Source organism: Stegostoma tigrinum, chromosome 42, assembly GCF_030684315.1.
Source record: "Stegostoma tigrinum isolate sSteTig4 chromosome 42, sSteTig4.hap1, whole genome shotgun sequence".
Classification (NCBI taxonomy): domain Eukaryota; kingdom Metazoa; phylum Chordata; class Chondrichthyes; order Orectolobiformes; family Stegostomatidae; genus Stegostoma; species Stegostoma tigrinum.
The window spans coordinates 15,492,970-15,510,833 of record NC_081395.1 but is presented as its reverse complement, the minus strand read 5'-3'; the positions used below and the strand labels follow the sequence as shown (position 1 = coordinate 15,510,833).

Below are 17,864 nucleotides of genomic sequence, written 5' to 3'. Positions count from 1 at the left end.
CCTCCTTCGAGCAGAAGATTTGAATGGAGTTGTTTTTGTAAGGTGTGTTCAGGAGGGTTTCCTAACGCAGTACGTTGATAGGCCGACGAGGGGAGAGGCCATTCTAGACTTGGTGCTCCGAAACGAGCCGGGGCAGGTATCAAATCTTGTGGTGGGAGAGCATTTTGGTGATAGTGACCATAACTGCCTCACATTCTACATAGCTATGGAGAAGGAGAGGATTAGGCAAAATGGGAGGATATTTAATTGGGGAAGAGGAAACTATGATGCGATTAGACATGAGTTAGGAAGCATGGACTGGGAGCAGTTGTTCCATGGTAAGGGAACTATAGACATGTGGAGACTGTTTAAGGAACAGTTGTTGGGAGTGATGAGTAAATATGTCCCTCTGAGACAGGCAAGAAGGGGTAAGATAAAGGAACCTTGGATGACGAGAGCGGTGAAGCTTCTTGTGAAAAGGAAGAAGGTAGCTTACATAAGGTGGAGGAAGCTAGGGTCAAGTTCAGCTAGAGAGGATTACATGCAGGCAAGGAAGGAGCTCAAAAATGGTCTGAGGAGAGCCAGGAGGGGGCACGAGAAAGGCTTGGCAGAAGGAATCCGGGAAAACACAAAGGCATTTTACACTTACGTGAGGAATAAGAGAATGATCAAAGAAAGAGTAGGGCCGATCAGGGATGGCATAGGGAACTTGTGTGTGGAGCCTGAGGAGGTAGGGGAAGCCCTAAATGAGTTTTTTGCTTCTGTCTTTACGAAAGAAACGAACTTTGTAGTGAATGAAACCTTTGAAGAGCAGGTGTGCATGCTGGAATGGATAGAGATAGAGGAAGCTGATGTGCTGAAAATTTTGTCAAACATTAAGATTGACAAGTCACCAGGCCCGGACCAGATTTGTCCTCGGCTGCTTTGGGAAGCGAGAAATGCAATTGCTTCGCCACTTGCGAAGATCTTTGCATCCTCGCTCTCCACTGGAGTCGTACCTGAGGACTGGAGAGAGGCAAATGTAATTCCTCTCTTCAAGAAAGGAAATAGGGAAATCCCCGGCAATTATAGACCGGTAAGTCTCACGTCTGTCGTCTGCAAGGTGTTAGAAAGGATTCTGAGGGATAAGATTTATGACCATCTGGAAGAGCATGGCTTGATCAAATACAGTCAACACGGCTTTGTGAGGGGTAGGTCATGCCTTACAAACCTTATCGAGTTTTTTGAGGATGTGACTAGAAAAGTTGATGAGGGTCGAGCTGTGGATGTGGTGTATATGGACTTCAGTAAGGCATTTGATAAGGTTCCCCATGGTAGGTTCATTCAGAAGGTCAGGAGGAATGGGATTCAGGGGAACTTAGCTGCTTGGATACAGAATTGGCTGCAGAAGACAGCGAGTGGTAGTAGAAGGAAAATACTCTGCCTGGAAGTCAGTGGTGAGTGGGGTTCCACAGGGCTCTGTCCTTGGGCCTCTACTGTTTGTAATTTTTATTAATGACTTGGATGCGGGGATTGAAGGATGGGTCAGCAAGTTTGCAGACGACACAAAGGTCGGAGGTGTCGTTGACAGTGTAGAGGGCTGTTGTAGGCTGCAGCGGGACATTGACAGGATGCAGAGATGGGCTGAGAGGTGGCAGATGGAGTTCAACCTGGATAAATGCGAGGTGATGCATTTTGGAAGGTCGAATTTGAAAGCTGAGTACAGGATTAAGGATAGGATTCTTGGCAGCATGGAGGAACAGAGGGATCTTGGTGTGCAGATACATAGATCCCTTAAAATGGCCACCCAAGTGGACAGGGTTGTCAAGAAAGCATATGGTGTTTTGGCTTTCATTAACAGGGGGATTGAGTTTAAGAGTCGTGAGATCTTGTTGCAGCTCTATAAAACTTTGGTTAGACCGCACTTGGAATACTGCGTCCAGTTCTGGGCGCCCTATTATAGGAAAGATGTGGATGCTTTGGAGAGGGTTCAGGGGAGGTTTACCAGGATGCTGCCTGGACTGGAGGGCTTATCTTATGAAGAGAGGTTGACTGAGCTCGGTCTCTTTTCATTGGAGAAAAGGAGGAGGAGAGGGGACCTAATTGAGGTATACAGGATAATGAGAGGCATAGATAGAGTTGATAGCCAGAGACTATTTCCCAGGGCAGAAATGGCTAGCACGAGGGGTCATAGTTTTAAGCTGGTTGGTGGAAAGTATAGAGGGGATGTCAGAGGCAGGTTCTTTACGCAGAGAGTTGTGAGAGCATGGAATGCGTTGCCAGCAGCAGTTGTGGAAGCAAGGTCATTGGGGTCATTTAAGAGACTGCTGGACATGTATATGGTCACAGAAAATTGAGGGTGCATACATGAGGATCAATGGTCGGCACAACATTGTGGGCTGAAGGGCCTGTTCTGTGCTGTACTGTTCTATGTTCTATGTTCTATTCAACCTATCATGTCTGCTGTGTCATTCATATAACTAAGACTAATCTGCTAAACCTCAACTCCACTTTGTTACTTTTCCACCACAACTCTTGTTTCCCTGACTGATTAAAGATCCGTCTGTATGAGCCTTGAAGAAACTTAATGACCAGACCTTGCAAGCCCTCGATGACAAAGAATTTCACAAATTCACTGCCCTCTGAGGGAGAAAATTCTTTATCTGTGACTTAAATATGCAACACTTTATTCTATTCTGAGATTGTGCCTGCTGGTCCCACAAAGAGAAGCAAACTCTCCACCTCCAACCTGTCGGGCCCTTGAAGAATCTTGTCTGTTTCAACAAGTTTGCGTCACGTTCTTCTAAATTCGAATGAGGACAGGCCCAATCTACTCAGCCTCTCCCACCTTGCCCGGTATCAGCATTATGGCACTACCTTGGACTTTATCCAGTGCCAATCTTTATGACCACAGACTGTTCACTTGTATTCAAGCGGTTTTCACACTGGTGGCTGGTACAGTTTTAGAAAAATCTCCCTACTTCTATCCACCATACTTGTTGCCTTCCCTAGGACCCACTGATTTTGGATACTGGCTTTTTGTGATTCATGGACAGGGGTTCCAAATACCTCTGTTCTGTAACTTACAGCAGTATTTCTCAATTTTTAAATAATATTCAGCTCTTCTATTCTTCCTGCCAAAGCCTATAACCTGAAATTTTCCCACTTCATGTTCCATTTGTGAAGTTTTTGACCAGTCACTTAACCTGCATCCGTTCTACTGCAGACTCTTCGAGTGATCCTCACCATCTATCTTCCCACCTACTTCTGTGTCATCTGTAAACTTCACTTCCCTCATGCAAGTCATTAACGTATATTGTAAATAATTGTGGCCCCAGCTCTGCGGCACTCATCTAGTTCCACGTCGCCTGAAAATGACCCCCTTTTCTCAACCCTGTGTCTTCTATTAGTTAATTAGCGCTAATCTGTTCCTTCCAGCATGATTGGCTCTTATCGTATCAAATAGCCTAACGTGACACCTTATCAAACGTCTTCTGAAAATCCGCATGTGTTATATCCACTGCCTTACTTTTTCCTAACTTGCTTGTTTCCATCTCAGGGTATTCTAGTAAATGTTTCAGGAATGATTTCTTCTTTGTGAAGCCATGCTGACTGTGCTTGATCATATTATGTAATTCTGAATGCTTTGCTATTAGATCCTTTACAATAGACTCTAACATTTTTCAATAACAGACATTAAGCTAACTGACCTATCAACATCTGTTTTCTCTCTTCTCCCATTTTCAAATAAACATGTTACATTGGCAGTTTTCTAGTCCTATGGGACTAATCTGGTCATCTAAGGATACTTGAAAACTGCATCTACGATCTCTAGCTACTTTGAAATCCTAGGATGTATCTCATCAAGCCCGGGGACTTATTGGTCTTTAGTCCTATTATTTTATGTAGCACTTTTTCCTGAGTGATGGTTAGTTTGTTTTGCTCCTTGCTTATTTAGACATTTAGGAATGTCATGTGACCTCCTCATTTTGTACAGTTTACATTGATCTCCATGGGAACATAGGAACATGGCTATTCAGCTCCTTGAGTCTCTTCTACCATTTCATGAGATCATGGTTGACCTGTGGCTTAACTCCAAGAATCTGCCTTGGCCCATATCCCTTAATACTTTTGGTTAACAATAAATTATCGATCTCTGGTTTAAAACTAACAGCTGATCCAGCATCAACTGCATTTGTGTAAGAGATTTCAAAATTTCTGCACCTCTTGTGTGTAGAAGTGTTTCCTAGTATCTCTCCTGATTCTCAGACTAGTTCTAGTGCTATAACCTCCAACCAGTGAAAATGGTTTATCTACCCTGTCTTTTCCAGGTAACATCTTGAAGACTTTGACCGGATCACCCCGTAACCTTCTAAATTTTTAGGAAACATGCCTAATCTGTGTAATCTAACCTCCTAATTTAACACCTGAAGACCAGGTATAATTCTTGTAAACCTATGTTGTACTCCATTCAAGGCCAATAAATCCTGTCTGAAGTATGGTACACAAATCTGCTCACAGTGCTCCAAATATGCTGTAATCAGAGTTTTCTATAGCTACTTTTCCTCTTTTCTGAATAATTGAGATTAGTTTCCTCCCAATTCAATTGAAAATGTTTTTTAACTTCACCACCGTCACAGTCCTCCCCCAAAAATAGCATTGAACAGTTAATATAATAGTTGGCGTGGTCCTCCTGAAAGGGTGTGGAAATTTGCAGCACCATCTTCTCTGTTGCTGGGAGCAGTGAGGATTCCAAGGCTTTTTAGATATTCTGATCATGAATCTGATAAGTAACAATTTTCCCTTGCTGCTGACTTACCTCTGCTTTATAAATAGCTGTTTGTCTTGAGCACTTACAAGAGCAGGGTAGAATGTGTTTGACACATTGTGCATTTGCTGATGTGTCATGAGTTGAAGAAGACTATGACTGGGGACTGAACAGGAGAGAATCAAATTGGCCCTGACTAGATCATCAGCTCCTTCCATGACAGTTTTTTTCAGTGTTGTTCTGATTGTGATTGAAGCTCTCCATCATCCCTGGACTTGAGGTGGTTGGGATTATGGAAATGATGTTTAGCATAAGGCTTGATTGAATTACTGAATTACTTCTCCTGTGGAATTTGATCCTCTAGAGTTTTCAGAAAGCCCCATCTGGTGAAGATCCAGTTCCAACAGATTTTATCTGTCATGACTGCATCATTTTTTTCAGAATGGAGAAGCTTTAATCCACCAGGTTAACCTGTCTATCATTATGAGGATGAACCAGTAACCTGTTTTCACTGTGGGTCAGCAGGTCTGTATAATCAATCCATCAGCTAAGCATATCTCTATATCGCAGGATATACCAGCCCCTACATTTCCTACAAGTAGTGGTTTGGGATAATCAGTTTGCAATGATTGCTATGGGTGTGATGGGTTGTATCTGTTGGGAATTGTTTTTTTCACAAAGCTGAATTAGCTTGGACACTGGTGAGGCACATATTCAGCTGCTGATAGACACCCTGGTCTGCCCTCAGTCATCAATAGCAATGATGTATCAGATCAAGAACTGAGAAACGAAATGACCTCATTTGCATAATCAAAATTAATTAATTTCTATAAGTTGAGCTGTGAGCCAAGATAAATTTCAGACATCCATGGGATGGAAAACCCAATTTGTACAACAAGTGAGTTCTTACTTGCTGTAAGAGATGGGGAAAGTCTTTCTAGGGCTGTACGGACTCTTTGAGAACATTCACATCATGGACAGAATCAGAGTTTTAACTGGAGTCTGTTATATTGGTGATTATGATTTGAATTGACCTTTAGAATCCCAATAGTGCCGCTTTCCTAGTGCGTCACTCTGGTTATTTCCAGTGTTCTCTTCATTCGCCTTTGCAGCTGATGTACCTTTGCCTTACAAATAACCATTTGTCTGACTCTTATGAAAAGTGGGTTGGATGTGTTTGGTGACAGGATGTCCCAGTTCTCCACCCTGGGATTCTCAGTGTGAACAGTGTGAGTTGTGTTTGGAGACATTTTGTGATTATGTGAGAAGAGGGTGGAATTTATTTTTTGACCAGATGTCCCAGTTCTGCACCAAAGGATTCTCAGTGTGGAAAATGTTTGCAATCTGGATGTCCCAGTCTTTCCACCTTTTAAAAAGGACAAGGATAGGACCAGGTCAGTTGGATGTCACTTCTGTGGTGTCAATCTGGTGAAGTAACAACGCAGGACTACTTGCATACCAAACTGTAAAAGCATAGACTCCTAAGGGTTTATGGTGTATAAAAAGGCCCTTCAGCCCTTTGGGTACATGCTGGTAAAAACAACCAGCTAACTATTCTAATTCCATTTTCCAGCACTTGGTCCATAGCCTTGTATGCCTTTGCATCACAAGTGTTCATCTAAATACTTCTTAAAGTTATGAAAGTTTCTGCTTCTACCACGCTGACAGGCAGTGAATTCCAAATTCCCACGACCGCTGGGTGAACATGTTTTCCCTCAAATCTCACCTAAACTTTCTGTCTCTTCTGCCATGGCCCTTGATGTCTCCATCAAGGAGTAAGGTTCCATCCTGTTACCCAATGTATGCCCCTCTCAATCTCTTCTATGTGAGGAAACCAATCACAATCTGTTTAATCTGTCATCGTGACTGAAACTCTCCAGTCAGGCAATATCCTGGTAAATCTCTGCATCCACTGCAGTATTTTTGCATTTCTCCTGTAATGTGCAATAAACAGGGTTGAGTGATCCCTGAACCAACGCATCATGACTAAGCTCTGTTGGTCTACTGAATCCAATTGTGAATGAGAGTGAATAATTAAAAAACTAACAGGCGGAGGAGGAGGAGGGATCCAAATTATCTCAATTCTTCTGAATGGCGGTTGGCAGTTGGGGTGGAGGCATGGTATGTGTGGAACATGGTGTGGAATGTCCAGCACATCAGTGCTGAAGCATTCTCATCCATCTTTAGGTTAGAAGTGGGGATGTTTTCTAATGATTGCACAAAGCTCAATACTGTTCATGACTCTTCAGACATTGAAGCAGTGTATCGATTTGCTGTCAAATCTGGATAACAAGTGGTAACTCAGAAGTGCCGGGGAAGTCGTTCTCCAACAAAAGAAAATCGAACCATTGTGTTGATGTGGGTTAGTTGGGAAGCTGAAAGAGGCAGACAGTGAACCTGGAGAATGTTCATTGTTTCAGATTCAGCTTCACTTCACTTTTAAACCTCTATCCTAGCTCCTGCGACTCATTTCACTGTACGGCGTGGCTGATAAATGGCAGGGTGCATGCATGGATATGATCTTTATAGCGGACAGTGCAGAACAAGGTGTATGTGCAGTCATCCTGAAACAACTTGAGATAGTGGAGAGACCTTTTCAAAGCCAGACCATTCAGCCTGTATCATTGTGCGACTAGATTCTGGGGATCTTTCCAGCTCGCCAGTGAGTTTTTCCTGTACACTAGTGCGTTCACTTTGGGGAAAACTCATTCACCTGCTCTGAATGTGAGAAGAGGTTTGCTCAGTAATTCAACCTGCAAAAACACCAGTTTGTCCCAGATATTGACTCGTTGTTTTAAAGAGCATATTTCTTCAACTATTTGCAACAAACAAGGCACTGACTATGCCCAACCAGCACATGCTTACGAAATTCACAGCGTACTGTCCGATATTATATTAGGCTTTGTGTCTTCTGGATGAAATTGGCTGTGTGAAGAATTACACCAATATAGGGTTGTCAAACAAGCTTGCAATATGGTATATTTGTGAGTACTGGTAGCATATCAAGGTCTTGCTCTTTGCAGGCAGAAAGAACGTGTGCATGCACTGTGCCTGTTTCAACTTATCAAAATAGCTGACAGCCATTTTTCCCTGCTGTTAATAGTCAATCATCATTAATTGTTGCATTCTACGTGGCAAAATGACCACCAGAGTCCACTTGCCAACCAATCCACATCATCCCCTTGTAGTAGTAGAAATGTTCGATCTGTTCCTTTATTGATGTCTTTATATATTATCCTGATGAGTACAAGGTAAAAAGCTATGACAAAATGTGTCTCTGTTAAGAAATGATAGTCAAATACAAGTGTTTGGATTTTGTTGTTCAGTCAGTTACTGGGCACAGAGGAATCATCAGATGGATTTTCTACAATAAAACATTAAGAAGGCAATCAGCCCAACATTGTCAGTTGGAATGTGTACGTGCAAGCAATGGCAGTGAAGAGAGGCTTGTTTTTCTTGTGCAGGCAATGAGAATGCAGTGAAATGGAGACAGTGTAGGGAGGCTTCACAAACACTTAGACTGTAAACCCTGTATAAGAAGGTACCAGTCCTGTGTTTATATTGTGTGGAACAGTGGATGTACTTCTTTATCAGGATGGGGAGTAATAAATGGTAACCAGCTTCACTAGGAGTAAAGTTCACCAGGAGCAATATGTGGCTATCCTTGGCCAGGAAATGCAAGGAGAATTTCTGTCCTGTCCTGGACCATCTTAAAGGGTGCTAAAAGATTTTTACACATAGCAAATTCAAACCCAGAAAAATGTTTGTCTCTTCTAGATTTTGATCTTGCATTGACAGGAATGGCATTTTTTTTTGTAAATCAAATGGAAGTAACTACAGATGGGACACTGAAAACTTGCATCACTTTGTGGTGAAATAAAAAACAAAAGACCTGTGGATGCTGTAAATCAGGATGAAAAATAAAGTTGCTGGCAAAACTCAGCAGGCCTGGCAGCATCTGTGAAGGCAAAAACAGAGTTAATGTTTCAGATCCAGTGAACCTTCCTCAGAAATCTGTGATGAAAGGATACAGTAAATATTACTATAGTTTGGAAATGTGCACTTTAAAAATATTAAAAAGTGTTTTGATTCCAGTTCTATGAAGGTGACTCTTTTATATAAAACTCAGAAATTAATTTGAAGAATTGACCTGAATAATTTCCAAGAAAGTTTATGGCTTAGCGAATAAGTGGATGATACGTTTAATCTGCTGATTTCATAACATACAGAAACAAAAATGATCAGGAAACACTGGTAGTTTAGTTCAAGTTTAGTTCAGAAAACTCGGGCTTTTAATCCAGTAGAGCAGTATTCATCATAACCACAGGGTTTTGATTGTGAAGTCTCCATGTTGCACACATTTGTGAAAGCATTTTTAAACTATCAGACTGGGAAGATGTCTAAAAACCTGGAGTGATATTTCCCTGGGATTGATATCTGAAAAGAATGTTGTTGGGGAGAAAAGATTGAATGCTAAGATTTTGTAAAATTGATTTAGATAGGTAAAATTAGCACTTTTTCCCATATTTTATGTAATGTTCTTGTTTTAAAAGAGCATTGGCAGCCTTCTGTGAATGTGGGTGAATAGTGACCGACCACCAAGGTAATCAACTAAAAACATAAAATTTATGCTCTATTAAGCCAGGTTTTGATCTGGGATCTGACTTGTCCAGTATTGCTATCAGCTGGGTTCCGAACAACATCAAAATCTAAGAGTCGCTCGAATCATCAGGACCTGAATATCATTGGGTTTTGATCGTGAAAGTAAGAAGTTTGTCCATTCTGTTTGTGGGAAAATCAGATATTAGTGTGTGGGGGAAAAGCACCAGAAGCACTTTGGTCAGCTTAGGGTATCCCACCTTGGAATGGATAGGCTGCATAGATTGACTGACTCACACCTCTAATCCCCAGCTCACTTACTTTCCACTCTCACAGCTTTCCTTCTCTTCCCCACCCACAGGTCTTTAAGGGTGTGTAGTGCAGATGTATCTGAATGATACCTAGATTTTAAGGAATGGGTAGGCCATTTAGGACTGAGATGGGGAGGCATTTCTTCTCCCAGGGAGTGGTGAGGAATTATATGCCACATTTGAGGACAAAACATTGATTGTTTTCAGGAATGAGTTAATGCAGTTCTTCAATCAAAGCAACCAAAGGATGTGAGGAGAAAGTGGGAAGAGGACACTGAGCTGGATGATCAGCCATGATTGGATTGAATGTTTGAGCAGGCTTGAGTGGCTGAATGGCCTACTGTGCTCCTATTTTCTATGTTTCTACTTCAACTAATTATGAGCAGAGGGAAACAAACTAAGCATAGCAAGAAGCCACTCAGCGCATCGAGTCTATGCCAGCTTCCTGTAGAGCAGTTAGGTCTGTCTTATTCTCCTGCCGTATTTCCAAAGCCCAACAAGTTTATCTCCCTTGAGTGTCGTTCCAATTTCCTCCCTTAATCCATTCTTAAACCATTGATTGATCTCCTTCCACCAACCTTGCAGGAAGTAAGTTCTGGATATTAACACTCACCGTGTTAAAAAAGCTTTTTCTTACATTTCCTCCAATTCTTGCCCACAACTTGAATGTGTCCCTTTTTCCTCAGCCATCACCGAATGAAAACAGGTTTTTTGTTTTTAAGTTTCCTACTTCAGCGCTTCCCAAACTGAGACTGGAAACAAAACATTGGTTTAATGAGCTCTCAGGCAGTGATAGGCCCTTGTTAGAGTGGCTGTTAGCTGTGAGATCATTTCAGATTCCTAATTTTTGTAATTGAGTGTGGCCAACTGCCTGATTTCTAAGACGCAATTGTGATCTTGAAAATCCAGTGAAAAGGTAGGTGTTCTTTTTTTAAACTACAAACCTTACAGTGTCAAAACCGCACTGTCCCTCCTTCCACCTTCACAGCTCTCTTTTCCTGCAACACTTTGAACAGTCTTCCAAACTAACACTCACAGCTGTACCCCTGGTTCCAAGGTCTCACAGCCCTCTGTCCTGTCCAGAGACTCGCAGTTCTTACCCCCATCAACTCACTCAGTGCTGCCTCTCTAACCTAAATCTCAAAGCACTTCCCCATCCCAAATATTCTCATCGTCACAACCGTCCCTAGCCTCAACATCCTCCCCCACTGCCCAAACTCTCTTAGATTGCTCCCCATTCTAACTGTCTCAGCTGTTTCCAGCAAAAATGTCACAGCTTAACCCAAACTCTCACAACATGGAAACTGTCACAGCTCTTCCCTTCTTATCAAACTCTGAGCTCTCCCCACCCTCCCAGACTTTTACACCTCTTCACACCCTCCTAATTTTCACAGCCAATCTCTCTCGCGCAGATTAACTCTGAGTTGTGCCCTTCCAACCGAAACTCTCACGTCTCTTTCTCTCTCCACTATTGCACATGGAGCAGGTGAACAGTCTTTATCCAGCATAAACTAACTGATGGAAGGCTCGGAGGTGATGGTTTTTCCATGCGCAAGCTGGTGTTGCCCTTCGAGGAGTTGGGCATTGTGGATTTGGGGAATTCTGTCAACGCTCTGGTTGATTCATAGATGTACAAATACCACTTTGTCTCCCCTTTGTTCAACCTCTCTCAGTCATCACGTCAAGGTCAGAGTCTTGTGTCCATCAAAATGGTTGGTGGATTTCTTCTGTGAAGAGCATTGGTGAACAGGTTGGGTTTTTTAAAATTAATTCATGGAAATGAGGGCAGAGCTGGTTAGGCAGCCTTTATTGCCTATCCCCAATTGCCCAGAGGGCAGTTGAGAGTCAACTACATTGCTGTGGGTCTGGAGTCACATGAAGGCCAGACCAGGTAAGGATGGCACTCTCCTTCCCTGAAGGATAATAGTGAACCAGATGGGTTTTTCCTGACATTCAACAAGGGATGTGTGGTCATTATTAGATTGTTAATTCCAGGTATTTATTAAATTCGGATTCCACCATCTGCCATCGTGGGATTTGAATCCAGGTCCCCAGAAAGTTGTCTGCGTTTCTGGATTAACAGTCCAGCGATAATAGCATGAGGCCATCACCTCCCCTAGGCAGATTGGGTTTCTAAACCAATCCATGTGCAGCTTTCATGCTTATAGTTTCACGGTGCTGCCGTCAAATTACCAGATTCACTCAGCTCAGTTTCACAACCTGTTCAATTAAGAATAGATTTAAGGGTTATGGAGAGAGTGAGCAGGAAAGTGGAATTGAGGCTGAGATCAGACCAGCCATGCTCACATCAAATAGTAGAGCAGGCTTGAGGGACTGAATTTGCCTACTCCAGTTCCTAGTTTTGATGTTCTTTATGTTCTTTTTTAGATCTCCATCAGCTGCTTTCTCTTATTTTTAAACTCATTTTACAGGTGGGAAGCTCAAACCACCACACGTAGCATCAAGACCTGACAGATGCACGATATTTGTCGGGAGCTGAATCTCACAGGTCTGTGAACATGGAAGGACAAAACATTGTTCACAGTGGAGAGAAACCATTTACATGTTCTGCGTGTGCACGAGGCTTCAGCCAATCATCTGGTTTGTCAAAACATAAATGCAGTCACACTGGGGAGAAACCATGGAAATGTGGTGACTGTGGGAAAGGATTCATTTCTCCATCAAAGCTGGAAATTCATCGCCGCAGACACACTGGTGAGAGGCCATTCACCTGCACCGTGTGTGGGAGAGGATTCACGCAGTCAGCCAACTTGCTGACACACCGGCAAGTTCACACTGGGGAGCGGCCATTTACTTGCTTTGAATGTGGGAAGGGCTTTGCCGATTCATCCAGCTTCCTGAGGCACCGGCAGGTTCACAGTGGGGAGAGGCCATTCAACTGTTCCGAGTGTGGAAAGAGATTCATTCAGTCATCTGATCTGCTGAGACACCAGCGAGTCCACACTGGGGAAAGACCTTTTAAATGTCCAGACTGTGGGAAATGTTTTAAAAGTTCCAGGGAATTGACATGTCACCTACGTGTTCACACTGAGGAGAGACCTTTTAAATGTCCAGACTGTGAGAAGTGCTTCAAAGGCTCCAGGGAACTGATGCTCCATCAACGCATTCATACCGATGAGAGACCATTTAGGTGCTCTCACTGTGGGACTGGGTTCAAGTGGTCATCTCACCTGACTGAACATCAGCGAGTTCACACTGGAGAGAGGCCATTCACCTGTCATGCATGTGGGAAGGGATTTACTCAGTCATCCAACCTGCTGACACACCAGCGAGTTCATAAATAACTGCAATGATTGGATTTTGCGGTTTGTAACATCCAGAACTGAATTATCTTCAATGGCGTAGTAGGAATTGCCGATGCTGGAGAATCTGAGATAACTCGGTGTAGAGCTGGATGAGCACAGCAGGCCACGCAGCATCAGAGGAGCAGGAAATCTGAAGTTTTGGGTCTGGACCCTTCTTCAGAAGAGTTTTGAAGAAGGGCCCAGACCCAAAATATCAGCTTTCCTGCTTCTCTGATGCTACTAGGCCTGCTGTGTTCATCCAGCTCTACACTTTATTATCTCTTTTGTTCAATGGGGTCTATTTTTATAAAACTTCAGGCCACTTTGAGGTTTTAATATCCTGGATAATGATAAATAAATTATCATTGCCTTAAATGCCATATATTTCCTTGAAATATAAATTAGTTCCCCTGAAGAATTCATCATTTTGTCTGTTTCTTCCATGAAAAATGTGAGGAGCTCCTGAAGTTTCTTCTGTTACTAAGATTAAGACAATCAGATCAACTTCCCTGACTTCCACTGATCATATTACCTCAGAATTTCCTCCTTCTCTGAGCCCGAAGATGGCAGTTTTCTTTTGTTCATCCTCCATTTTCATTCATCACCTCTCACTTTATCCGTGAAACCCACCAGCTGCTCAGTCAAACCTTTTCCCACTGCCTGACTGATCGCTCAATTTTTCCATATTTGCTGATATAAACCATCCTGTCTTTCCCTTCAGGAACTCTCCCTCTGTCCTTCAAATCTGCCATCATTTCCGCTCCTGTAAAAAAAAGCTTGACATCTTCATTCTTGCATACTGCCCTATCTCCAACCTCCCATTGTTCTCTGAAGCCATAGTTGTAGAAATCTACTGCACAGAAAAATACCATTTGGCCATCTAGTCTCAGTCGGTCAAAAACAACCCAGCTGTTCTAAAATAAGAGAGCTATTCTAATCCCATTTTCAAGCACTTAGACCATAGCCTTGTAATACCTTGGAATCACAAGTGCACATCTAAATACTACTTAAATATCATGAGGGTTTCTTTAGACAGTGAATTCCAGATTCCCAACACCCTCTGGATGAAAAATATTTTCTCTCATCCCCTCTTAACCTTGAGTCCCCTGTGTGGAAGAATAATTAGGGTATGAAGAGAGATTAGACGTAGAATGTGGCTAAAGCCTCGAATAAGAGGATGGAATGATGGGAAAATAGGTCAAGTAAGATATACGTGACAAATTGTTGCACGACTGCAGAAAGCTTAGATCATGTTGCGCAATGTTAACCAGAAGTTTAAGACCCATTCTGCTTAAAGTTGACGAATCAGCAACCACAAGTTCCGAAATTGTGACTTGTGACCTGCCTTAAGGGGATGTGGTAAACTGTGTATGTGCTTGTTTGCATGCAATACTACCTGTGTCTCAATCTATAATGGAGTGTATAAGTATTGCCTTGTTTTTGTACGCATTAGAGACTACGGATCTGACCTTTTGGCAGCCCGTGATATCACTAATAAAGCCTCTTTGCCACGAAGTCTGAATGTATAATATGTGATTAAGTTAGTTTCCTCGACCATCTGGCAGAGCTGGCAGGTTCCCTATCTTTACGGGATCGGAACGAATTAATAGGAATAAGAGAAAGATGTTTGTGAGGAATTTGAGTATCCCCAGCTTGTGACCCACATTGAGCCACCCTTATGCGATCTTGGGGAGATTGGAAAGACAGGACAGGCAAGACCACGTATGGAAGATGGAAACTTATTGAAAAATCCTCAAGTTTACTATAAATGAACAGTTATGACAAAAAGAACAAAAGAAAATGTCAGGGAGACTTTGAAGACTGATGTATAAGGAGATCTCAGGGCTGGGGAAGGGTGAATTAGTCACTTACATGTAGATCCGCGGCTTTGAGAAGTTGACCAAACAGGTAGATGAGAGTAAACCGGTTGATGTGGTGTATATGGATTCCAGCAAGGCGTTCGATAAGGTTCCCCACAATAGGCTATTGTACAAGATGCGGAGGAATGGAATTGTGGGAGATATGGCAATTTGGATCGGAAATTGGCTTGCTGAAAGAAGGCAGAGGGTGGTAGTTGATGGGAAATGTTCATCCTGGAGACCAGTTACTAGTGGTGTACCGCAAGGGTCGGTGTTGGGTCCACTGCTGTTTGTCATTTCTATAAATGACCTGGATGAGGGCGTAGAAGGATGGGTTGGTAAATTTGCAGATGACACTAAGGTCGGTGGAGTTGTGGATAGTGACGAAGGTTGCTGTAGGTTGCAGAGAGACATAGATAAGCTGAGAGGTGGCAAATGGAGTTTAATGCAGACAAGTGTGAGGTGATGCACTTTGGTAGGAGTAACCGGAAGGCAAAGTACAGGGCTAATGGTAAGATTCTTAGTAGTGTAGATGAGCAGAGTGATCTCGGTGTACATGTACACATCCTTGTAAGTTGCCACCCAGGTTGACAGGGCTGTTAAGAAGGCATACAGTGTTTTAGAGATAATGGGAACTGCAGATGCTGGAGATTCCAAGATAATAAAATGTGAGGCTGGATGAACACAGCAGGCCAAGCAGCATCTCAGGAGCACAAAAGCTGACGTTTCGGGCCTAGACCCTTCATCAGAGAGGGGGATGGGGGGAGGGAACTGGAATAAATAGGGAGAGAGGGGGAGGCGGACCGAAGATGGAGAGTAAAGAAGATAGGTGGAGAGGGTGTAGGTGGGGAGGTAGGGAGGGGATAGGTCAGTCCAGGGAAGACGGACAGGTCAAGGAGGTGGGATGAGGTTAGTAGGTAGCTGGGGGTGCGGCTTGGGGTGGGAGGAAGGGATGGGTGAGAGGAAGAACCGGTTAGGGAGGCAGAGACAGGTTGGACTGGTTTTGGGATGCAGTGGGTAGAGGGGAAGAGCTGGGCTGGTTGTGTGGTGCAGTGGGGGGAGGGGATGAACTGGGCTGGTTGAGGGATGCAGTGGGGGAAGGGGAGATTTTGAAACTGGTGAAGTCCACATTGATACCATATGGCACCCGAAGGTTGCAGGAACAGCAACTCATATTCCGCCTGGGAACCCTGCAGCCATATGGTATCAATGTGGACTTCACCAGTTTCAAAATCTCCCCTTCCCCCACTGCATCCCTCAACCAGCCCAGTTCATCCCCTCCCCCCACTGCACCACACAACCAGCCCAGCTCTTCCCCTCTACCCACTGCATCCCAAAACCAGTCCAACCTGTCTCTGCCTCCCTAACCGGTTCTTCCTCTCACCCATCCCTTCCTCCCACCCCAAGCCGCACCCCCAGCTACCTACTAACCTCATCCCACCTCCTTGACCTGTCCGTCTTCCCTGGACTGACCTATCCCCTCCCTACCTCCCCACCTACACCCTCTCCACCTATCTTCTTTACTCTCCATCTTCGGTCCGCCTCCCCCTCTCTCCCTATTTATTCCAGTTCCCTCCCCCCATCCCCCTCTCTGATGAAGGGTCTAGGCCCGAAACGTCAGCTTTTGTGCTCCTGAGATGCTGCTTGGCCTGCTGTGTTCATCCAGCCTCACATTTTATTATCTATACAGTGTTTTAGCTTTTATTCATAGAGGGATCGAGTTCCGGAACCAAGAGGTTATGGTGAAGCTGTACAAAACTCTGGTGCGGCCGCACTTGGAGTATTGTGTACAGTTCTGGTCATTGCATTATAAGAAGGATGTGGAATCTTTGGAAAGGGTGCAGAGGAGATTTACTAGGATGTTGCCTGGTATGGAGGGAAGGTCTTACGAGGAACGGCTGAGGGACTTGAGGCTGTTTTCATTAGAGAGAAGAAGGTTGAGAGGTGACTTAATTGAAACATATAAAATAATCAGAGGGTTAGATAGGGTGGATAGGGAGAGCCTTTTTCCTAGGATAGTGATGGCGAGCACAAGAGGGCATAGCTTTAAATTGAGGGGTGAAAGATAGAGGACAGATGTCAGAGGTAGTTCCTTTACTCAGAGTAGTAAGGGAATGGAACACTTTGCCTGCAACGGTAGTAGATACACCAACTTTAGGTACATTTAAGTCGTCATTGGATAAGCATATGGATGTACATAGAATAGTGTAGGTTAGATGGGCTTCAGATTGGTATGACAGGTCGGCACAACATCGAGGGCTGATGGTCCTGTACTGAGCTTTTATGTTCTATGTTCTATGATAGGGAAGATACTATATGAATATTTAATGTCAGTTTTTACTGTGGAGAAAGAAATGGAGGATAGGAAACTCGGAATTGAATAGTGGTGTCTTGAAAGCATCCATATTTTAGAACATGAACTGCTCGAGTTCTTCAAAAACATAAAAAGGTAGATAAATCTCCAGGACCTGATCAAGTATATCCCAGAGGATGTTGTGGGAAGTTAGAGAAGCAATTGCATGGTCCCTCGAGAAATATTTGTATCATTTAGACCCATGGGTGAGGTGCGGAGGGCTGAAAGGTCCTTTGTTTAAGAAAGGCTGTAAGGAGAAGTCTGGGAACTGAGACTGACTTCAATGGAGGATCAGTTGTTGGAGGGGATTCTGAGAGATAGGATTTACATGCATTTGGAAAGGCAAAAGGATTGATTATTGGAAAGTCAGCATGGCTTTGTGCATGGGAAATCATGGCTCACAAACTTGCTGGAGATTTTTGAGGATGTAACCAAAAAGATTCATGAGGGCAGAGTGCTTTGGTAAAAACTTTGACAAGGTTCCACATGGTAGACTAATTAATGAAGTTATATTACATGGGATTCAGGGAGAGCTTGGATACAAAATTGATGATAGGAGACAGATGGTGGTGGTGGTCGATTATTTTCGGACTGGAGGCCTGTGACCAAAGGTGTTCCACAGGGATTAGTGCTGGGTCCACTTTTGTTTGTCATTTATATAAATGATTTGGATGAGAATTTAGGAGGTATGGTTAGTAAGTTTGCAGATGA

The 17,864-nt window shown here is 43.4% G+C and overlaps 1 protein-coding gene across 1 annotated transcript in view; it reads left to right on the top strand.

The window, feature by feature from the left end:
* The window catches only part of LOC125449225 (gastrula zinc finger protein XlCGF26.1-like), a 34,752-nt gene extending 21,635 nt beyond the window's left edge, over positions 1-13,117 (top strand). Inside the window, exon 2 of the mRNA XM_059641459.1 lies at positions 12,182-13,117. Coding sequence (XP_059497442.1) covers positions 12,182-12,941 — 760 coding nt within the window. The 3' untranslated portion in view covers positions 12,942-13,117. The remainder of the gene's footprint in view (positions 1-12,181) is intronic.
* Positions 13,118-17,864: the final 4,747 nt, after the last annotated feature.